The sequence below is a fragment of the Balearica regulorum genome, chromosome 1 (assembly GCF_011004875.1).
Source record: "Balearica regulorum gibbericeps isolate bBalReg1 chromosome 1, bBalReg1.pri, whole genome shotgun sequence".
Lineage (NCBI taxonomy): Eukaryota > Metazoa > Chordata > Aves > Gruiformes > Gruidae > Balearica > Balearica regulorum.
In genome coordinates, this window is record NC_046184.1 from 19,254,180 (window position 1) to 19,278,391 (window position 24,212).

General features: G+C 36.5%; 1 protein-coding gene across 4 annotated transcripts in view; it reads left to right on the forward strand.

Moving 5' to 3' along the window:
* TAFA5 (TAFA chemokine like family member 5) overlaps positions 1–23,542 on the forward strand; it is a 430,494-nt gene extending 406,952 nt beyond the window's left edge. For 2 of the 4 annotated variants that reach the window (XM_075742378.1, XM_075742390.1), the window contains exon 4: positions 21,200–23,542. In XM_075742378.1, the coding sequence (XP_075598493.1) occupies positions 21,200–21,208 (9 nt within the window). In that variant the 3' untranslated portion in view covers positions 21,209–23,542. Of the gene's footprint in view, positions 1–19,781; positions 19,875–21,199 lie in introns of all 4 variants that reach the window. The other 2 variants (XR_012833431.1, XM_075742398.1) reach the window with 2 other exon arrangements.
* The last annotated feature ends 670 nt before the right edge of the window (positions 23,543–24,212 follow it).

Genomic DNA, 24,212 nt, shown 5'->3' on the forward strand with positions numbered 1-24,212 from the left:
AATGCAGATTAATATAGAAATCATCTAAAATTATCAGCAGCCATTATGTCAGATGTTGTACACATATGACAGAGATATTACTTGTCCCCAAAACTTTCCATTACAAATGTGTGGGAAGTGATAATATCAGATAAAGAGAAGGGGAAAGGAGATAAGTAAAAGTTAAAAAGACCATTTAACATCTGGTATGTAGCATTTGTAAAGTGAAGTTATTTTTAGTTAATGAATGATTATATTGTGAAATATATGGTAGTCCACAAATAACTGGCTGGTTCCTGGGAAGATGGGAAACCCAGTCCTCATGAAAATGGTGTTGTTTGAAATTGTGTGATAATTGTTTCAAATATAGTAACCTTCTGCTGAAGCTTATGGTTTCTAGAAAGGCCAGTTCCAATATGGGAAGCTTACAGATCTGATGAAATGTCTACTTTGAGTCTTGTATGTACAAACTCTGTAGAAAGCAATCCTTATTTTGCTTATGTAAAAGCTGCAAGATAACTTTTGATCACTAAGTTTTTCTAGCATATTACATCTCCCAGTCATTACTCTTGTATATATCTTTCTCAGGACATACTGTAAGATTGCACCTAATTTAGTACAGCTATCTGTTGCCTCTGAAAAGAAGGTTCTTCTAGGCCTGGCTGGAAATTCATGTCCATCTCTTGCAACTAGCAATTCTGTGCATAAATCAGTTGAGCTTACTCATCTGACAGAAAGTCTTTTTTCCCTTTTTTTTAATGGGTTAATTTTCTATCAGATCAGTGAGCTGTTCCACTTCCTTCTTTGATTGCACCGTAATTAGATTTGAAACAAATGAATGAGCAACTGCATAAGGTGCAAGAAAGAAAGGAAAGAGTGAACTACGTAGCTGTGCTAGCACAGTATATAATGAAACCACACCTTTACTTCTATATCTGAAAAGTCTAGTCATCAAAGTAAAAGAGTTAGTAGATTGGTACTGGCTTTACTATTGAAATCAGTTATCCCGTTTCATCCTTTTGTTTTATTTTACATGTACCCTTTTTTGGCTAAAGAAGGTGAAGTGTCAGTCCCTTCAAATTATGGTAACAAGGCAAAACACTCCAAAAACATTTACCATGCCCTTAATTTGATTGGTTTTCCTTTCAATAACAGTGAACAAAATTATATTAGGGAAACATAAAGAAAATATTTTTGTTACAGGATCCCATACAAATCCTACTATTTGTGTACTGCTGTCAACGTTTACCCTGTGTAGGAAAGTTCAATGTTGTTTTCCATGCTGTTACCAGTTTCTCATAAACATGTTTTAGGTTTCACCCTATCTGTATCACTGTACGTAAGTGACCCTGAGTTTGTACTCTAAATCAGATACAGTTTGCTGGCCTTGCTCCACACCAAAAAAATACATGATTTCCATGCACATGAATGAATTTATCAGCTTCATGGTGCCTTTGATTATCTGACAATGGAGAGTTTCAACCTGGATTCACCAGCCAGTTGTTCACCAGAAAGTAAAGTAGTAGTAGTAGTAGTAGTAGTAATAATAATAATAACAGTAATAATAATAATAATAATACCAGATTTTTTTAAGGATTGATGAATAGGAACCACACAGATGTGACAGTTGTCACTCTAGAAATAATAATCTTTGAGCAAACTAACACCATCACATATTGTTAAATTATTAAAGGAATTAATATTACCTTATCTCTCACTGTTTTCAGATGTTTTAATCCTGTATTTCCATAATAAACTACGCAGCTTTGGTAAGTTTTTTTAAGACTGAGGATAGGGAAGGTGTTTGAATCTTCACAGTCATAGTTTAACTTACATCTCTATTTTTGTTAATGTTCATTTCCACTGTGGGAATCAGTGCAAAAATGTTCATGCTTTGCTTCCAATTTCTCAGAGAGTGATAACTGTCTTAGAACAGAATAGTGATTATTTTCACCAATCAGTAGATATTGGAAAGATTTAGTAGAGGAGCTCAAGAGCAAGCAGAGACTTCGCTTTTGCAGTTCAGGTCTCTGCAAAACAGAGACATGATAGTGAAGAGGAACTTGTACTAACAATATTCATACTGTAGCTATTAGTGAGTTAATAGCAATCCTGTATGATATTACATCTGTGCACATAAAATCATTAATCTGTACTTTCCCAATGGGAATTTAGACTGTACTCTCTACCATTATAAATCAAGCAGCTTTGAAATTAATGAAATACATTTTTAATGGTTTAAAATACTATATTATGGACAATATCAATTAGATGCAAAGGATGAGTTGACTAGCTCAATTTTCATTCCTTTAAAACTTATCTCAGGATAGCATTACATGCTACATATAGTATGGCTTTCCATTTTTATGGATCCTCTTGCAGTGTCATCTATTTTGATTTAAACAAAGGTTAAGAAATGCATTAATTATTTCTGAAGATATATTCATACCTTTATTTTAAATTTCCCAGTGATTTTGTTGTATTTTTTTCTAAGTAATGAAGAGATTTTCTTGATTTGTTTTGCAACACACGGCACTAGGGAAAAATAATGGCCTAATCATCTTAGAAAAAAATAAGAATAGTAGCAACATTTATAAATATATTAAAGGAGGAAAATGGTTGGAAAAGATCTATTAAAATATATTTCCCTTGAGGAAATATAATATCAGCTTGCATGATTAATTTACAGCATCTCAAGAATTCACTGAAACCCATCTTAAACTTCTTTATGTGATCAATTCCATTTTATTGCTGTGAAATTTATGCAATAAAGCAAATAAATGGTTGATTTGTCTCACTGTTCCACTTGTGTGACAAAGCATAAGACAGAAAGGGTGAGGAGAGATGAAATCAACTGATGTGCAGAAAATAATTGATTGTATGCTAATGTTGTTTAGATTTGTGAAGATAGTTATTTTAGACTTTTTTTATCATTTTGAATGTTTACTTAACATATCAAACACACCAAATAAATGATTCAATTAAAAGAATTATTTCTTCATTCAAACTTGAATATAATTTGTGTCTATATAGCCCTAAAATTTTAGAAACTTCAAAAATTCTGCCTTTTGAATGAAAACTGAAGTTCTTTGTTTAGATCAAGAGTACCTAGTGCAATGGAAATATGCTATAAGCTTACTAAGTGTTGCCCAAAGTACCCAAACAATGTCCTGGTGATACCATCACTAGGAATGAGAGAGTCATCTACTTTCTCTAGATATATTACTCACAATAGTACTTTTATTCTACGAGAAAAAATAAGAATGAGCGAGGATGATACTTGTGTAAGACAGAAACAAAAATTAAGTCCAGATAAGATAAAAGTTTGGAAAAGATACCATATAAGAAGAACATTTGGAAAGCTTTTTTTATAAAATGAACATCTTTTGTCAAAGAAATTGGGTTTAAAAAGGAATCTTTCTGATAGGCTTTTCCTGAATTTTCAATCAACTTTAGTTATAAAAGGCACTGTAGTCATTGTTTGTGCCTGCTAAAAAACCTTTTATACAGACATTTCCTTAGGTGACTGTCATGATATTTAGTGATGTTGAAATTGTATATGCTCTTCTGCCTGTGGAAGGTATTGTAGGTCTGGAGCCTGCAGCGTATAGTGCCTAATACGACTTTTGTACAGATCCTTCCCCACCCACACATAATGCCAAAGTCAGGATCAACAAAGCTTCAGACACAGGTAGTAAACACAGAATGCAACTCCCCGCTGAGACAAGAATCAGTGGACAACCGCGTCTCCCCTGGATGCTGCCTTGGCATTTCATGTACTTCTGCCTGCAACTGAAGGTGTGGCTGATTTGTTTATTAGGTGTAAGTAAGTTGGGCAAAGGGCTGAAGAAATGGCAGGTCAGGAGCTGAGTGGAGGACTCATCACTCTGCTGACTACCAGACTTGGGAAGAACTCTTCGTTCCCTGAGCTTATTAGTAGAATTGAATATTAAAACTTCTTAATATTCTAATTGTGCTGTTATCTTTTTTATTTTTTTTAGTACACATTTCAAGATCCCATATGCTAAGGGACTAAGGCTTTACCTTGAGTTGTATAGCAAGATTTCACATCCAAACAAAATGTTTTTCAAGCCTTTCATGAAATACAGGATAGCCTGCAACTCCACTTCCCATTTTGTTCCTCATTTATTCCACTTAAATTTCATTCAGCAAGTGGTAATTGTGACGTGTGTTCGAGGAAGATGGAAACGGATTCCCTTGAAAGGCAGTCAGCATGTGCTTACAGATATTTGGGTTCTACCGGGTATCTCCCTGCCCTCAGAAGATCTGGTCAAACACCTGCATTGCTTGCAAGTGAAAGTCACAGAGGAGAAAATAAATAATCATCTTCTGCAAAGTAGTATGCAATCTTTACCATTAAGCGGCTAGGTCAGTATAGCAGATTTTTTTTTAATACATATATCATAATTCATAGGACTGTACTTTGTTTCTGATATGAGCATGACCAGAGGTCCCACTAGCAACATAAACCTGCATATGGCATGCTTTTACTTCCATTTTTTAATAAATAAGATATGTGAGCAAAATGAAATTTCATCAGACTCAGTTGGGGGTTTTTTGTTTGTTTGTTTGTTTGGTTTTTTTTTAATACAACATGAATGTTAAAAACAGTCTTACCGTGGAGGAAGTGCTGTTCAAAACCACAGAGAAATTTTTGGTACATCTGCTGCCCTTGATAGCTACTCACCCACAGCAGAAATGCCTTAAATTTCACCTTCCTTCTTTCTAAGAAGAAAATAAATAAATGTATGTGACACTGAAACTAGTAGGAAGGGGGTTGAAAGCAGGAAAACAGGTTTTAGATTTGGGGTTTTTTACTTCCCTGGGATCAAATCAAGGCCCTGAAGTTGCCACATGCTACTGCGGCTTCTGGAGTGAGGGTGTTTTCAGGATCTTGGGTTGTCTCTCGGTCACCTCCTGTCTGTCCTGTTGAAGTGAATCTTTCATTCACTTCATGGGCATTAAACTGGTGGGCAGTACTGGGCCCCAAATTAGCTTTAGAAATAAATTGGAGATTGACTGTGTCATAATATGAGATAGGCCTCGGTGAGAGGGAAAGTCGCGTCAAGCTGGCAGGTGCTATAAGAGGCACGGTGCCACAGACGGGCTCCTTCTCACATCCCTGGGATGTACCACAGACAGGGCAGTACTTTACTTCAGGCAGCTGTATGGGACAAGTACTTGCCTCCTTTTGTGCACTATAGCCCATTGTTTGTTGATGACAAAGGAGATGGAGCTGAGACTCCACTCTTCCCACCCATTTTTGTGTGTTTGTTACAGGTAAGATGTGATAAAAAGCATCCGTTTATGACTCCTTGTGTTTGGAGCTGAGATGTGAAACAGCCTGGAGGTGTCATACAGGAGTAGCACATAGCCTGTGCTATCTTGAGCGGTTTAAAAATTACATTGAAAAAAAAAGGTCTCTTAGATGCTACACCCAGTCCAAGGGAAAGAAGTAAATGTTGAATGAATTTTAAAATGTAATTGTTTTAAAAGACAGAACAAGATTACTTAAGAAGTTGCCAACACCTCTTTTTGCAGTCCCTTTCCCTTGTATTTTCAATTACTTATTTTTCATTACTACAGGTAACATGGAACAAATGCTACAAAAATATATTATTCTTAGATCTAACAAATATCAGGATCATACTGGCAATAAGACAGAGTTTGCATTAGTGGGTCATAAATGCAGTCCTCAGAAGGTATGATACATTTATGAAAGTTTCTGTCATTTTTTTGTCCCAACTTAGTGTTTCCAGAACATCTTGTAGAGCTTGTTGAGAGCATCTGCTTGAGCTCTTTGAGAGCAGGTCTGACCTCAGGCATTCCAGTCAGTCCTGCATGCCTACAGCGTAGCTTTGCTATGAAAAACGTCTGCAAATGGCTTTGCTGATTTCCACTCTCTATGTGCTTCAACAATTCCAAATCAAGTTAACTTCATTAAGGAAATAAGACTAGGTGTCCTTCTGAATTCATTCTTGGTGAGAAACATCTTTTGTGGAGACATCCTTCAAAGACGGTACGGAAAGTGAGACTGGTGAATGGTGAGGATGGAAAGATGCGCAGTAGGATATCTGCTTCCCCATCACATGCAAAACCTGTCAGCATTCCTTGCTCCTAGGGCAGACATTCCTCTTGAATCTTGTGATGCTGTATTTATCATATTTACACTGAAAGGCACCTGAGTGATATTTAATGAGTAAATATTCTGTTATGCCACAACATTAAAAATGTTCAGGACTGTTTTCAAAAGCAATTTAGGCCCATGGGGTCTAGAACACGTTTAGCTTTATTTACTCTGACTTCCTTTTCGTAATTCATGAGGAGTATAGCCCTCGGTCAATACAGAGGTGAGTGCTTTCTAACAATGAGGTCAAGTATGTGTATTTAAAATGTTTTTCAATAGATTTGGTGTGATGATTAAGGCACAAATGTTAATGGAAACATTATCAGAGGGAGCACACAGGTAGATAGGCATTCTTGAATGGAACCATGCTTTACTTGAATCCTCTAGTGCAATATATCTGTATATATACTGTCACTGTTTTATTGATGAAATCCAAGACTGCGTTGAACAAATATCCTGCCTAGTATCTTTGGTCCTTGTGATTTGATAAACAACCTATTTTCCCTGGTAAAGTTGCTTACAGGCATATCATTTTACTTCTGCACACACAGGGTTGTGCCTACTCTGGCAAAGCTGAGCAATTTAGCGCCTGTCTTACAGCTAAGTGTGTTTGATATCCACTAAGTGCATATTCGCTCACTTAAGTCTGAACTGAGGCTGACCTAGTGCATATTGGTAGTCTGGGCTGAATCCAAAGGTAATTTCCTCAAAAAACAGCAGGAGAAGAATACACCAGCCATCTTTTTTGTAAAAATACCACAGAGAACTCAAAGCCAAAGCCAGAATCCAATCGCTCAGAAGGTTTCATGGAGTCTGAATGTCGTTTTGCAGGTTAACTGCCTGAGGACTAATAGTTCTGGGAACCTCTGGGGTTTTGGGCTGTCCAAACTTCTACCGAGTCAACTTATCAGAAGTCAGGCATTCTGCTCTACCTCTCCATGTGCAGACTTTTGTCACGTAGTACATGTAAGGCAGAAGATTGTAGAAGATTCATTCTTTTCAAGGAAGTGGCTGGTCTGCTGCAATTCATTCCTGTGTGAGGTAGTTCCCACAGCTGCCACCACGCTTCACTACCAGGAGCTGCAGTTCCTGGTGACCAAAAGTAGGCAGGCATTCCCCACCACTGGGGCCTGTTCAGGTCCACCAGCATTCAGTACACTAAGGCATCTCCACATGGTATGCTGGGGTTAATGAATTGAACCCTTAGACTTAGTGGTTAGACCTAATTAAAAATGGTTACCAATGAGGCAAGAAACTCATATTCTACTCTCTTTTCAGTGTAGGAATTGAAATCTACTTTGTCTCTAGTCTAGAGTTAAGGTAAGGGAGAAAAAACACTAAACCTTTCTTGTTTTAGCCAGGAACATTGCAAGGAGGAGGGAGAACATGATAGTGCAACCTAGCACAGAGAATGTTCTTTTGAAGGGATCCTTAAAAAAAAAAAAAAAAGAAAAAAAGAAAAAAAGGAAAGGAAAGAAGAAACTACTTGAGCAGTTCTTTACACATCATCTGATTAAAAATAGACTTGAATCTGTGAACAGGTTGACATTGCGCTGTGCGACATCCACCAAAGAAGTACTAACCAGAACCTGCAGACTCACACAATTCAGCTAAGTGCTTCTCTGATGTAATAAAATTTAATAACTCTGCTATGCTAACAGCCATACCGCTTCCAGATACTGCACCTAAATATCTCCTTAGTCCTCTTATCTCTTTCTATGATTTAAAGTGTTACAGAAATGTGCGCTTTATTCCCTCTTCAGAATCCCAGTGAATAACTTTCTTTTCAGTTTATATGTGATAGATGTGAACTACGTTTAAGGTAAAGTATGGCCGTTAGCTGATGGTTTAGATATTACAACAGACCATATGCCTTATTTTCGATAGGAATTGTGAGATCTACAGTCTTTGTTGATACAGTTGATCAGTCATAAAGCAAAAGCTTGTAAATAATTACATTTATGTGGCAAAAGGACCAAGAAGCATTTACTTTAATTATTTGTCATTTTGTGAGCCTTAAAGACTTAGCCAAGATTTCAGTTTATCTTTCTTATCTCGGGATTGAAACACTCACAAACTTTCCAAACAGAAGTGTTCTGCCATGCTTTTCACTTTAGGACACTATATGTTATATTTTCTATAAGCAGAATATCCTTTACAGAGATGTCTGGGAAATAAGCCAGTGATAATGGTCTCAGGAGAATCTGCAGGAATGCAGAAAAACAAAAAAGTATACTTAAATATAAATACATGAATGTCTCAAATTAGCACAGCAAATGGCAATTGACAGCTTTTGATGCATCTTGGCACTAATTTCAGATCAAACTATGCATGAGGCTTTAAATCAAAATGTATTTATCTCTTTGCTGACATTAATACAGATCTAAATCTGTAGCTTCTGAATTATGTCTACTTATAATCCATATCTTTTTTCCCTCCTAATTTTAATACTGTTTGTGTGGTTTTGGCCTATTGGACAACTGTGTATCTCATAAGTGAGCAGAGCAGTGTCATTGCTAGGAATGACAGGATCATTTTCAAGTCACCCTATTTGTTAATTTTGATGGCAAAGCGCTTAATTGTAGTTTATATGTGCTTGGCCATAGGTCCCTGGTCCATCTTTGAGAAAAATGACCTCGGGCAAATATTGACAAGTTTTTTTTCCCATGTGGAGTCAGCCCAAAAGCGTTCCAGATGTCAGAGCTCTGACTTACCACTGTGCCAGGTTTTGAACAAAAATTCTCAGGAACAGAGCTTATTGGTGGAATATGCAGATACTCTACTATTTATAGAAGAACACTAGCGTAATCAAATATCAATATAAGTACACCTTTAAATGGAAAATCATGGTGAAAAGGTCTTTTATTAACAATTGATACAGCTGTTGTGCATTTTGAAAGACTGTATGAAGAACTAGTACCACAGGTTAATTAAGCATACATTATCAGAGTAAGTTTAAAGACTTGACAGTGCATATATTGTAAAAAAGTGAACCCTCCTCACCCCTACCTTTTAGAGAACCACAGAATCACAGAATGACAGTATGGTACAGGCTGGAAGGGACATCCAGAGATCATCTAGTCCAACCTCCCTGCTAAAGCAGGATCACCTAGAGCAGGTTGCACAGGATCGCATCCAGGCGGGTTTTGAATCTCTCCAGAGAAGGAGACTCCACAGCCTCTCTGGGCAGCCTGTCCCAGTGCTCGGTCACCCTCAAAGTGAAGAAGTTAGTGTTAGTCAGATAGTGTGCCAGTGTGGAGTTTTTAAAAGGAAAGTGAGAAGATTCAGGAATAATTTCAAACTGTCCTGACCCAAATGTTAAATCAACAAGCAATCAGAGCAATAACTAATTGTATTTGTTAAAACTTTTCCAATTCTTTTTGACATTGAAGCATTTCAATACTTTTAATTTTGGAATTGAAAAGAACCTTCTTAATTGTATCGCATTATTTCTCATTTTCATTATTCTTATGACATCGTTTTATGGCATATCAGTAGCAATTATAATGTGTTTCATTCCTACTGATGTGTTATAATAGGATGTATTCATCAAATAAATTTTTAGGTATACATTTTATTTTGTGATTGTTTTATTTTTAAATTATTAGGGCTTAATGCTACTTAACACTGATTAAAACATCTAGATCAAAGTATCCCCTGTCTGTGCTGTAATGAAAAGAAGCTAAGCATCAAATATACTAATTAGAAAAGCAGCTGTTTTCCTGTTATCTTAGCTTGAAATATTTTTTTCTAGGAAGATGAAAACATCATCCTGTCTTTAGAAGTTGCATAGCATACAGTTGTTTATTAAAAAAACCCAACAAACAAACAACCCAAAAACCAAGGAACATATTTTTTAAAATATTGAAAAAATAATTAGTGACATCCAGATTCATTCCTCTATATAAGGCACTTTCCAGTTACATGACTTCAGAAATTAGTTGCTGTTAGCCTTCTCTGTCATCAATGGAGAGACACAGGTCCTTCCAAAAGGTAAGGTTTCACTTCATTTACCTGATAAAAGCAGTTGTATTTTTTCCTCGAAGGCTATCAGGCTTTACATTTTTAGAGCATTTGATATGAGGAGGAGGCACCTAAATAAGATAACCAAGATAAGTGTACATAGTTGCAGTATGTGCTGAAAAAACTGTATTGCCACCTCAAAATGTCTGTTTTTCCATATAAAGTGTCCTTGACTAACAAAATCTTAAGTTAGGCTTTTAGATGCCCAATGGTAAATGGGATAATTATTAGAGCCCAGGTTTTTGTTTTTCAGATAGAAGTATTATATTGTTTCACAGCAGCACATACACATTACATTGTGACTGAAAATAAGACAACCCAATCAGTTCTTACTAATAAGTGATACTAATTATTTAAGTAATAAATGTCATAATTAATAGTATATATTCATAATAGCATATCTTATTACACAGTACTACTCCTGGTATGCAAAATGAAAAAGTAATCAATTAACTTTAAAATGAAAGTTTAACTTTTTGAAATACCATTTTTTTCTTAAGCAAAATTATTCAAAGTAATTTTTACATGGTCTTGCACCTATTGAGTCTAGCAGTGATAAAACACTCTATGAACAGAGTTAATCATTGCGTGTAGAGGAGAGTTGCAGCTAAGCCTTACAAACACATGTGACTGCCGGGGCAAATTTTATGCTTGTACCTTGCAAGGCTGTCTCTCAATAGCACTTTCCTGCCTATGTTGTCATTCCCGCAGTGGTCCCTGTGAATCTTACCGAATGTGTGGAACACACCCACACCGTCTCCTACACAGAGCAGATTTCCTCTTCTACTTAAAAGAAAATTTTTAAAAAATATATAAAATTTGCTTCTTTTTTTCCATTTCTGTTTAATTAGCAAAAAAGGGCCAATGTCAGAGAAACACAAACTATTCCTTGTTAATTAACCCCGATACAGTGACATCTCTGAGAAGCTCATAGCCTAAGCCAAGACCTGTTCTGAGGAGAATACACAGGTCTCCCCTCTGACAGCAGAATCTCAAACCATATGATGTCATTTGTGCATTAGTCCTGTTCTATATGGCATGTAATTCCTGACCTCAAAGGAAAGATTGATCATGACTTCTTCCATCTGGTATTTATGAAATGTTGCCTAGCATGTCTGGCAGAGTCAGTAATACATTTTTCCTCTTTTTCTGTTTTGTCTCTTGTTTCTATAGCATCTGAGTTTTGTGTGATTTCTCATAAAACATTCTCAAGTTTCACCCACGCAGGCCATCTGGACTATAGTTAATATTTTAGGACCTATCCCCTTAACTTTGATGTACTTTCTTGTAACTGCTAAAACATGGTGATATCTCTTCCTTCTGTCTTGAGAACCTCCCCCTCACAAACCCAGACATATCAGAGGAACCAAGGGCTTGATACTGCCAGCAGCTGAAGTCTTTGAAATCTCTTGTATAATTTTTCAAATCTGACAAAATCCATGATGAGAAAAAGAAATCTGTGAATTCTCAGCAGCAAAAATCTTACCATAATGAAAAGAGTGAAGTCCTACAGTATAAAATATTATATTAAAAAATAAGTTTCTTGTTAATGGTTCCTGGATTTGGTTTGATTATGAACTCAGAATTGGTACTGTGATGAACAGCGCAGGTATGGCATGATCCACCACACTGGATTCACTAATGACAGTCAGTACTATAGCTTGATCCTTGTCTTCACCTGAAGCTTATTTGCTTCTCAGGTTCATTGAATTTTATCTGAGTAACTGTTTTATGAACCAGCAAGGTCCATTCTACACCTACAGTTGGAACAAGTGAGGAATAGAAAACTGCATTTTACTCTGATTTATCTCAGAAGTATCTCTTAAATAGCTCAGTCATTTCTGAGGTATTCTCAGGGTCTGATGTTACTATTTGTCATTCTTATAATGTGAAAACAAGCTTGAAAGATAACAAAGGTCGGATAAATGTTTCTAAGAAACAAATTGACAGCTCTCATAACACTTGTAATGACATGTGCTTAGGGTAATAAGATGCTTATCTGTGATCCCGTCCTCCTGAACTTCTAGGATTGTGTGATTACTGCAGTGACATTTCTCTCTTAAGGATGGACCCACACAAATGTTTCACGGTCTGTCTTGTAGCCTTAGCTAACTGAACTGTGATTGCTTGCTTCTTAGGCACAGGGACTGATCACAAGATGGTATCTTATTCCTCTTCTCTCTCATCTGCGTGACTCAACCCAGAAGAAATGCTCAGTCACAAGAATATAGTTTGGGCAGTGATGCATGTGGAGTTACACTAGGGTCTAGTGGGTCACTCACGACCAAATGAGGCCCACTGAGTCACAAGCAGGGGCTGCTTGAGACTCTTCAGCTTGAGAAAAGAGAACGAGGGCAGAATTCAGTTCCCTGATGTGTCCAGGGCAGCCTAGATGCTACAGGAGTCTAAGATGTGTTCAGGCGCACAAATGTATGACACAAGGCCTTTTGAAGGAGCATCTGGAGATCAGGGGAGATGCCCAAGGACGTCTCACAGGCACTAAGCATATATGTTTAGGCAGAATTGAAGTCTAGAATTTGTTGACCCTGACTGAGATCGCACTTAATTGTCACATATTGATACCTGCATTTACGTCTCATAATCTCTGAATTTGACCCAAGGAGATTGTAGTACTGGGAGGTGAAGGTCAGTCATGAAAGAGACACTGGGCTAGGAATCCCTAAAATCCGACTGAGAAAAGTTACTACAAGACAGCACATGAAGCTAGATAAGGTGGTAAGATTCTCCAAGGTGGATATCTTTGTGTGTTGAGAGATCAAATTCACTTCCTCTCTTGCTCCCCAAAAGTTGTAATGTAGCTACTTTTATACCATTCTGTCTTTTGTGTGTGTGTGTGTGTAAAATTTATTGTAAATTACAGAAAATTCCTTGACATTTGCCACAGTTTATTTTTCCTCTTTTGTTGTTTGTTTTCAGTCTACTGCAGAAATCTGATCACCACAGCACTGCTTGCCAAAATATCACAGAAACAGGGCAGGAAGAGTAATGGTGATCTTGCCAAAGAATTTAGATCCAATATGCGGCACAGTGTACAGAGCGCTCTGCCTCCAGTGACACACTGGTTGGTTTCTGAACTACCACATTGTATGCATCTCTACTTTGTGTTAGGTCTAAATGTATTTGCACTGTTAATCAGAAAGCTACACAGTATAATGCATTTAGGGATCTGCTTTGCCGCTAAGGGATTAAAAATGTTTTAATTGGCTAGTTTGGGATAATAATCCTTAAATTCCCTGTCTCATCCTTCTTCCCAGCTTTGCTATAGTCATGCAAAACTTAAAACTGGAGGATAAGCATAGATGTACAAAAGGATATTTAAGTTGGGATTATAAGAGTATATCACAAAACCAACATAAAGTATTTCCTGAAAGGAAGTACAAGAGAGCTTGAAAGTCTGTAAGGTGTATAGATATGTTGTCATTAAACAGAGGATCAACATATATTGTTGCATGTAAAATCCTCTACTACTGTCAATTTTCCCCTTACCCTGTTGAGAAATATTCCCCCCCCAAATCTTGAAGAAAATACTTAGTTAAGTCACTACATTTTCCACTGTCCCTTCAGAATGTTTATGGTTGAATGAAGGATTGAATGTCTCTAAAAAAACCTTGGGTTTAATCTGATACAACACCTTACTGTGTCTGTGATGAGGTGTTTCAGGGAAAGATTTTTCACATTTTATAATGTGTCTTTGAGGCCAGGAACTAAATCTCATAAACCTGTTAACAGGAATGTAGCAATTTGTTAGGCTGGGAATTTTTGGTTTTGCACTGAAAGTGAGTAGAATCCAGGTTTAAAACTAATTTCTGCTGATACATGCCTGTGCTGTTTTGCATGTACATATTAGAGGAGTGTTTGAGAACAATTCTGCTTTAGGAAATTTTACCTTTAGAAAATGTGCTCTTCTTTGCAGTGGGCATAAGGACTAAGAGCAGTGGTGGGCTTTCTTCTGTTTGTGTGTCCACATACATTTGAGCTTTGTTGAAGACCACACTCACTTACTCTTCTGCATTTGCAGTGGATGCCTGTATGTTATTTCTACAAAGGAATCCTATGTGTGTTCTTGCTTTTGTTTTCAAACAGGGCTATGACAGAATAAAACTCCTCTTGCATTCTTCTTACCTGAGCTGCCCATATATATTCCTCCCACTCCCCCCAGTTGTCCACCTACTACTTTCTCCTCAATTCATAGACAAAGGCTAAGCAGAGTAATTTTAAATACTGAGATTTATTTCCCATATACAGCATATTTATAAAGATTGCTTGTTAAAAGTCATCTACTGTGCTACATTGCTTTCTGGAATGATGCAAAACATGACTGCTTTCTTAAGCAATAAATTCTCAGATGGAATACATAAAGCAGACACAGTATCTTGCTGGTGAACACTGACTATTCAGTTCCGTCACTAGCAGTTGAACTTCCTATTTAAAGCTTATGCTTTGTAAGTCAGAATTATCTCTTCTAATGGATGAAATATCCTAAATATTCTATCTAAAATCATGTTGCCTTTTCGATGTGTTTTTCATTTAAGTTTAGCTATTTTCACAATCAGTCTTAGGAAATCACTGTTCCAATTTTTATTGTGAGTGTGAGACTAACCTTGCTCCAGACCAGCTGCCTGTCAATCAGATGTCACTCACAGATGCCCCTGAACAATCTTCTCCTCTAATTAGAGACGAAAAAGTAACAGTTTAGATTTGTCTGTGGACTTCAGCAGTGGCTCCTGTGAGTTGTTGGGGTTTTTTTCCTTTTTTTCCATTAAGTAGACTAGTAAACTTTAACTATAGGCAAGACTGGGTTTTTAAACTTTACAGTTAAAACTCACATCACCCTCTTCATGAGATATTTTTTGACTGTGGCAATACAAGTATTATTTTATGGAAGATCATTATATTTAATAGATTTTATTAGCACACAGAAACATTGAAGGCATTTTTTTCACAGGAAGATTTAATGTAATTAAGGCTATGTCTTTGTTAAGATTTGTTAATCTGTAAACGGTATGCTTTCAATATAGGTATATAGGTATGATTATTCAAAATTCAGTAAACATTAAGTTACTGCATTTAAATAAAAATTGTTTCTTAGATGCATTTGTGATTTAATCTGAACCTGTCTCCTACTTTAGCGAAAAGTCTCAGGAATGGTAAATCCTGAGTACCCTGAGGAAAGCCCCTGGCTATTCTTATACACTTTCCATTGTGCTAATACTGCAGTTGCTTTTATTTGAAGAGTAAAAAGGAGGCAGAGAAGTAGTCATTTTTCAAGTTTACAATTCCATGCCAGTTACAAATCTTTCTTAGTTTTACCTGCTACTAAGCTTCATATAGGTGCACGCCTCTAACCATTTTAAAAGAGAAAAAAAATCAGATACAATCAGGTTACTTGCTCAAGGCCTTTAGCCAGACTTATTTTAAGTATGTTTGGTTTTTTACCCAGCACATGAGAAATAAAACCGCACTGTTTTGCATTGTTATGCCTTATAAAATGTGTGGTGATCTTCATCATTCCCCCTTTCTATCCACGTTGCTTCAAGGACCTGACTTTAAAATTTCATGGAGGGCAGAATGAGACCTGCCTGGCTCTTTTGCTCCACAATAGCTCCAAGTGTTCCTCCAGGCAAAAATCCCCCATGATCACCTTTGTGCTCAAGGGCTTTAATTGTGCTGAGCACAGATACTTTTGCCACCTCCATTGCTTTTCCTTAGCATGTATTTAGATGTCGCAAAGCAAGCTTGCATTATTATATATGCTTAAGCCTCAGCTCTTAAACACAGGTCACCTGTATTACCCAGGGTCGGATATATTTCAGCTAGGTTACAACCCTTGGTTCTAACATTTTCATTTATTGTAAGGATTATCTAATTATAAGCAGAGTCCCACTGCTTTCACTGGTATTGCTTGTGAAGTAATGGGTAAGTCAGTAGAAGGAAGGAGTGTTTGATCTGACCCAGCACATTCCAAGATCTTATAAGTTCAAAAAAGGTAAAATGAGATGAACGGGATTTTAACAGAAAAGGAAATAAATAAGATGACAGTCCTGGCAGATGGTCAGGGGAAGTTGAGAAGATAGGGCTAGGAGTGTTATTTAAGGGCACATGGCATTTTTTGGGTTTAGTTCTGGACAGATTATTGATATTAAAATAATTATTATTGGGGAAAAAAAAATCTCATTTGCAAAGAGTATCAGAGTTGGAATGAATAGTTCTTTCCATGTCTGACCTGAATGGTAGAAGTGGGGAAAAAAACCCAAACAAACCCCAAACAAACAATGGGTGATAAAGAAAAGGCATAGTCTCCTAGAAGATGGCTAATAATTGGACTCTGCTATCTGTAACTCATGAATGCTACCTTGTTGGAGTGCAATACAGGAAAGCATACCTGTGTATACACTACGTAATATGCTAGGCTGCTTTTTATAAACATTCACCCACAAGCACAGACGCTCGATTTGACCAACCTTATTATTCCTAGTTTTGCAGGTATTAGTTTGAACTCTGAAGATGTCCTTCCCGTGGCTAGCTCAGTGAGACAGAATACAGCACTACTAAGTATAGCACCTTCCATTCTTTTTCATATTCCTAATAGCTGCAGACACTTTAAAGTTAGATTAACTTGTCTTTTTCTGAAGACTAAACAGTTCAATTTGCATATATGAGCATTGAGAAAGGAAGAGGAAGGGAGGAAAACAGAATAAATTTTCAGGAGGGACTACGGGAGTTCTCATAAATGCAACAGGTCATTGCTACTGCTTGGATCATCACCAGAAATTTACATTTTTATTCCCGTAAAGCATGAGGTATCTTGCAAGGCAGTGTAAGGTCTTCCTTGGGCATTTTAATGCTTTTATATCTTTCTTTCTGCATTATACATGCTTAGTTATTCAGGGACCTAGAACAGATAGCTGCCGAAGCAGAAAGGAAAGACATGCTGTTTATCTGACTTGCAGTCAGTTGGTAAAAGGTTTGGAACCGTTTACATTATGAGTAGATTTGTGAGACAGAGACTGGGCCAACCTACATCAATCTCCGTGAACTATCTTTGTGCAAAATGTTGTGGGGTTTGTTGGGGTTTTTTTCATATAATAATACAAAAAAAAAAAAAAAAAAAAGGCAAGCCATTTACACTGATGGGTGCTACACAGAACCCTAAGACTCATAGAGGAATTTTTAATACTGTAGTTGAATGTGTAAAATACACAGTTTAGACGAGTAGTTCAGCTTTTAGGCAACACTGAAACCTCTTTGATATGACCAATTACTTTGTAGGCATCCAGAAAATTTTCAGAAATCAGTGCTGGAAACATGATAGATAGTTCCGTCATCACAGAGTGCCAATATAAATTCAACAGGCAGTCATGTAAAAGCACTTGGCTACTGTAGCAAAAATAATGACTTTGGTTCACTCTGACTTTCATTTTTATTCTGAAAATACAGAGTGGAAACCAGATGAAACTGCTAAAGCTTTACCAGGCTTGACATAGAATTGTTGGTATTTATGTGGATTCTATTTAAAATAAAAGGTCAGGCCAGACATGCTTGAAACTCATTCATGACTCTGAAAATATTTGCCAGTCACAGTAAGCTTGGCTCAATTTTCAGTTGGTTTGTGATGAGAAATTCAAACATTTTGCCGCTAAATTCGATCCTACACTGAAAGAGAGACAGAGGTTTTTGGGTGGGTTTCTTTTGGTGGAAAGCCTGAGTAAGTCAGCAAAGCACCTCATATTCCCATCTTCTCAAGGTTACTTGCATAACTTGTTTCCTTTGTCTTTGACCACAGGAATGAACCAATGAATTATTTTATTTTATGTGCCATTAGGGCATATTTGGAGATAGACTGGCCCTTATTCTACTCCCTCAAGAGTAAGACAAATTAAGTGGACTGTATTATAATTGCTCTTATAAACCAAACTTTCTCAGGACATATTCAAGCCATCCAAGAACTAAAATAACATATGCATGGTCATATGAAATATATTGTTTCTTATGCTTTGGATTATCTATTAATATGCAGTCAGGAAAATGATTTTTTCCTCTTGAGCAGAATTCTGTGGAGCACACAGGAGCTTGGGCTTCCACCATGTAAACGGTCAGATAACATACAGTAGTAGTTTACTCTCTGGAACTAGATGCCTGTTCAATATCTCAAAGTTGAACAAGCTCAAGAGTTCTCCAAACTTACAGACAGATCATCAGGCTCCTTCAGAAGGAAGCAGAACCTGAAGCACTGGGGAGAAATTCTGACTTCATTGAAGTCAGTGACAAATAGACCTGTGCAATGTTACCAAGAACTGACTGAAGTCCTCTGTAGAGATGGACAGAAAAGAAAATCTTGTACTATGTGATTGGTACCCAGGCTCTCTTTAATTTGATGCTGCTGCAAATTTCCTAAGTGAAGCGAAAAAAGGAACAAAACCATGCCAACACACCTTTCCCAAGCTGTAAAGCAGTCTTGTATACATAGTTACTGAATTTACAGTTTTCATTGCAATTTATTGACCTAATTAATATTCTGTACATTGCTGCCAAACAGTCACCAAGAGCACCATTTTCCTTTAAACCACATCAGGGAGGTGGTACTTTTCATGGTTTGAACTACTCGTATAAATAGTAAAGAAATCATTTTTGTGGTCATTTGGTGAATCCCTCTTTTCTCTTCCTTGATCTGTCTGTTTCTCTGGGAAGTGATTAATTTACCTGTAATGAGGAATGAAAGGGCAAGAAACAGGAGGTGGGAGGGTAGGTGTGCATTCTCTTTCTCCTCTTTGGACTCTTCATGCTCTCTCCTATCTTCTCTCTCGTTTTTATCTGTTGTTCCTATTACCTATCTTACTTCTTTTTCAGGTCTTCATTAATAAATGTTTAAACTTCCCTGGCTAACCTATGCCTTTTCTTTCCCTCTCTCATTCCATTTTCTCCTGTCATTGTCCAAAGTTGTAAATTCACCTCCTGTTCTCTAATCTGTTCCTCTTCCTGTCATCACTTTATTTCAAGCCTGCTCTCTGCCCTGCCTCAGCATTTTTAAAATGTGTAATTGTGCCCCCTCTTCTCTCCTTCTTTTAAAGTGTTGATACTATATTCACACAGCAGGGATGTGCAAAGTGGAGACAGGGATAGCAAGTCAGGAAGGAAGCTTTTATATCCGTAAAATGACAAAGCAGCAGGTATCTGCAAATGAATGTGGTTGTACTTGAATTCTCTCTCCATCCTGGGACCAATATGGTAGAGAAGCACACTATGAAAACATCGAGCACACAGTCCATCAGCAGTTTACACTGTTGCTTTTAGCTCTGGGCCATTCCAGCGAAATTCAGGAAAGATGGAGCTAAGTCAGCCTAATTCTTAACACAATAGTAGTTTACTTTCAGACCTAGTAAACCACAAATCTTTTGCTTTGTGTCTCGCTGCCTAAAAAGTATTACTACTAAAAGCTGTGTTCTTTTCTAATGGGAAGAAAAATAGGGGCCATAGCAGAAACCCCAAGAAAGAGTATAAAGGGGAAGCAGAAAAATTAATAGAAGCAAAACTTTAAAATAATTTCTTTTGCTGAATGTATATTTAAAAAGGGGAATATACCACAATAATCAACCAGGTTTTTTGCCTTCAGCCTGTCTGAGGCCATGTGGTTTGGAGATCTGATCACTAGTCCGAAAAGGAAAGGCTGTTTGCAAGATTTCCGGGGTGTTTTTTCCTGGAAAAGGTGAGAGGATAAAAGCAGAAATCTATGACATACACTTTATGCCTTATAAGGAAAGTATTCATCCATCTATCTATCTATCTATCTATCTACCTATCTATCTATCTTTCTACATACATATATAGCGAGATCCATATATTTCAAGCTGTCACTAAATTGATTTGGAGGCAGGTATTTCTTTAATTTGCTGCTCTGAGTGTTAGGTTAAAACCTCTAAATTTAATACATGACTTGAACCAAGTGAATTGGATTTTCTTACTTGTTTTGCTCTTTCACATTCACTGTTCAGTATTTTCTGGAGTTATGCATGGTATTTCCATCAGTAGTAACAGTTCTGACTATTTGGAGACAGAACAATGCCAAAGCAGAAGCTAGTGTTTGAACATTCAAACGGCATTTTGTAACAATCATGCTTGCTTAATACACCTCAAAACATTTTGTCTTGTACGGTATCTGTGTAATTTTGAAACCATTTCTAAACTGATACTTTGGGTGAGCATGAGTAGCTGGCTCCTTGTTGTATAAATCAGTCATTACTTTCTCATTTGTGTTTGTGCTGTCTTCCAGTACTCTTGTTTTCTTTAATAGTGTGAACTTTGGTTCTGTTTCTCTTTCAAACCACTGCTTCCATTCCATTTTCTTTTAAACAGGTTCATCGGGCAGTCCTTTGCCCATTTTCATTCTTTTGTTGTTTTGTTTTTTTTTTATTCTGCTGTGTAACTAAAACAATTTTCTGATTGACTATTAATAAACATTATTTACATTAATTTCCACTCGCGATAGCATCGCTAGAGGGCAGTATTGATTAAATTAGGTGCACTCTAGCGCTCATTGGAAACTTAAAGGCAGAAAAGCCTCCAGTATGAACACCCTTGCATTTGTAATAAATGGTCATGGCTTTCATGTTCATTTTTCATCATATCCTATACGTAAAAAGTGATAGTCATCTCCATTGACATGTGCATTACATATTGTTATATATAACTTTAATGCAGGTAAAAGAACATTCTGTGATATTATTTTTATGAAAAAAGAATGTGCATGGAGCTTGATAGTAGATGGCATTGAAGTTATTGTAAATTATCATTTATGTTCATGATTTTATTAGAAATAATGATTAAAGTGTTAATTTTTTTGTAATAAAATATAGGGTTTTTTTCATATTTTGTTTCTCAAGGAAAATGTTTGCTGTGAAAAATAAGTATCTTCTAATTCATTAACTGTCTCCTTGAAAAATCTCAGTAGTGTATATTTTATAATAATGGATAGCAAAGATAACCAGGATTGTAAATTAAGACACTGACTCATTTGTTCTTATTGATTTACAGGTCTCCTGACAAATGCAGCAACACAGAATCCTCGTAGGAGTGGTTTAGGCTCTGTGTGAGCTACTTAACTTAGTCAAGTTTCACTGCTGTGGATCATCATCCGTTATATGTCATCAACTCTACTGTCTGTTTCTCTGTATCTCATGAATGACAGCATAATTCCTCTACATTATGAGCTAAAGTTTGTTCTACCATACTAAGGATCACTGGACTAAGGAATATAGAAAAAGAGATATGCTTGGGCATTAGCAATACAAAAAAGTTCATGGTTAACGTTTCATCTGCGTTACACACCACTGCTGGACTTGCTGTTACCTACATGTTTTAATCCGACGAGTCTGCTACAATGAAGAGTATCATCCCAATCAGCCTTAGAGAAGACTGTTTTGCCTATGGGAGGACACTGAGGTGCAAAAGAGAAACTCTTCTTGTGCCCTAAACTGTCTGAATTGCTTTTATTTTCTTATACTTTCAGTATATACAATAGACCAAAGAGCAAAATCTATTTTAAAGTGGACAAAATCTTACTGTTAACAGAGTTATGTCATTAAATTGTAGGAGGTCTCCACAAAGACATGATTCCAGCTTTCACAAAGCTGAGATGTTGTTGTCCAGCAGAAGTCTTTACGGAAAGCTGCAGTAAAAACTAACTCAGAGACCTGCTCTTGAAATGCCACGTTCGAGAGAACATAATGGAGCACTGAGAGGAAATGACCTATGTTTGAAAAACTTGGACAAAAAGAACACAAACTGTCTACACGGCACCTTTATTCCTCTGTACTTAGATTGACTTTCTCGTACTAAAATCATTTTCAGTTTTAACCAGTTAAACATGCCTCTTCTACAGTTCCATTTTTGATAGCTAAAGTTGGATAATACAGTATTTGCAAAGAGCATGTTTGGTCATCTGTGGCCTATGTCTCATCTGATACACCATTTAGCACCAGAAAGCAAATTAAAGAGAAAACAAAAGTAACACTTGTTTGAAAGAGATCATTAAATGTATTTTGAAAAGCCTAAAGTTATATATTTAACAGTTTTTATATGTTGTATATTTGTAGAAAAACCTATTTAACAATTAACGTGATAACTCTGACAGTCATGACAAGTGGTTCAGAGTTAAGTTGTGTTTTATTACTTCAGTTGTCTCTGAAGTGACTGGTGTCGTTTGCTTTCTTCCATTGGGACATTCTGGATGTAAAGCATGACCAGAGAGGACTGTGTAGAAAAAGCAAAGAATAATGTTGTTTATATTACATAAATGCATTCAACCATTGCACTGTTGGAAGGCATTTTTTATTTTTATTTTATTTTTATTTTTTGTCTTTATGTACTGATAAAAATAGAGTGTAAAATATTTTACTCATTGCTCTTCATAGCAAGGTTTGGTTTTCTCTTTCTTTCTTTCTTTCTTTCTTTCTTTCTTTCTTTCTTTCTTTCTTTCTTTCTTTCTTTCTTTCTCTCTGTCTCTCTGTCTCTCTCTCTTTCTCTCCCCCTGCTTTTGTGTAAGGGTCAGTTTGAAGCCTGTTCCTTGATCCCATTTTCAGTGGTTTACCTCATTGTTAGAAAGCCCACTTTTTTGAAATTATTGGTTAGTGAAAAATTAGCAAAGACAGCATAGACATAGGGGGAAATTATGATAAAACAGAGAAACAAACAAAAATCTTGTTCCCTTTTAGTGTACCTTTTGGTATGTAAGTTTGGTACATATTGGTATGATGCAATCAACAAGGGAGCTTAATTTCTTCCTGGCAAATGTATTATGGTTTCAAGTATACTACCTAATACTCCAATTAACTTTTAGTGTTATGCTAGTTCTATTCTACTAAAGAAAAATATATAGAGATTGTTCAAGTGACCATAGATGAAAGGTACAAAAAAGAAAAGTTGATTAAAGAAATTTTTTTTAAGGCCTGCTCTAATACTGAGGCTTATTTAATGCAGAGGTTGCGGGAAACATGAACTATAGATCATTTTGTCTTCAAGTAAAATAAATATATACAAAATTCTTATTTAATCTTAGGATTTTGACCAGTGTCAAAGTAGCAATTAAAGCCCAGCCACTTAAAAAGTGTTATGGACTGACTGCACTATAAATGACCAATGTCAGGTTTAAAATGTCATGCAATAAATGATGGTAAATACATTTACTGTACATGTAGACCTCAAGAGCCAGATCCCTCACTCTACCAACTCTCTGTTTCGATTTATTTTAAAGGGAGTGTAGTAGCCTTATTTAGTAAACACAGAACAATTAAAGATGTTACATCATTTTTGTTGCTTTACAGTATTCAGTTTTGTGTTGGTTCAGCTAAATTATGAAAAATAAAGAAAATCCTTTTATAAGTGAGACTTTTGTTCCCTGAGCATGACATCATCCAAGGAATTTCACCAGATGATAAGTAAGGTGGGGGCACAGAGAGGAAGACTTAGCAATGGAATGGGAAATTGAGGACATGGGTTGTGTATTGAAATTGAAGTTTTACTCTTTCCTTTTCAGGTCTTGAGTACCTTCATTCTGGTATGCTCAGTTATAGATCAGATTAAGGTCATTTATTTTCTGGCAACCAGATCCTAGTAGAGGATCTAAGAATGGACAACTGAAATCTTTACATCTAAAATCATACCTTCCTAAAATCAGTTCTGAATATGCAAGCTAATGTCTTGTTTTCTGAGTACTTTAAATGCTCAACAAAAGGTAGATGTACATCGTTTATAAGGTCTACTCTGGACAACAAATATCAAAGACGAATATCTCTGATTATTCATCAGAGATGAATTCTAGTTGCTGAGTCTCCTGTGTACAACAGACACCTCAAGGCACTTAAAATGTGTTTTGTACTTTTCCCTCCTCCCCCCAAATGTACAGTTTCAAACAAACAAAATATACCAGCTGCCTTTGTCACTGTGAATTACTACTCTAAGAGCAGTGGTGAAATGTTTCTCTCTCAGGAACAGTATGTTTTCAGATTATTGTGAACTTCTAATTTTACAAAACTAAGTTACATAAAAA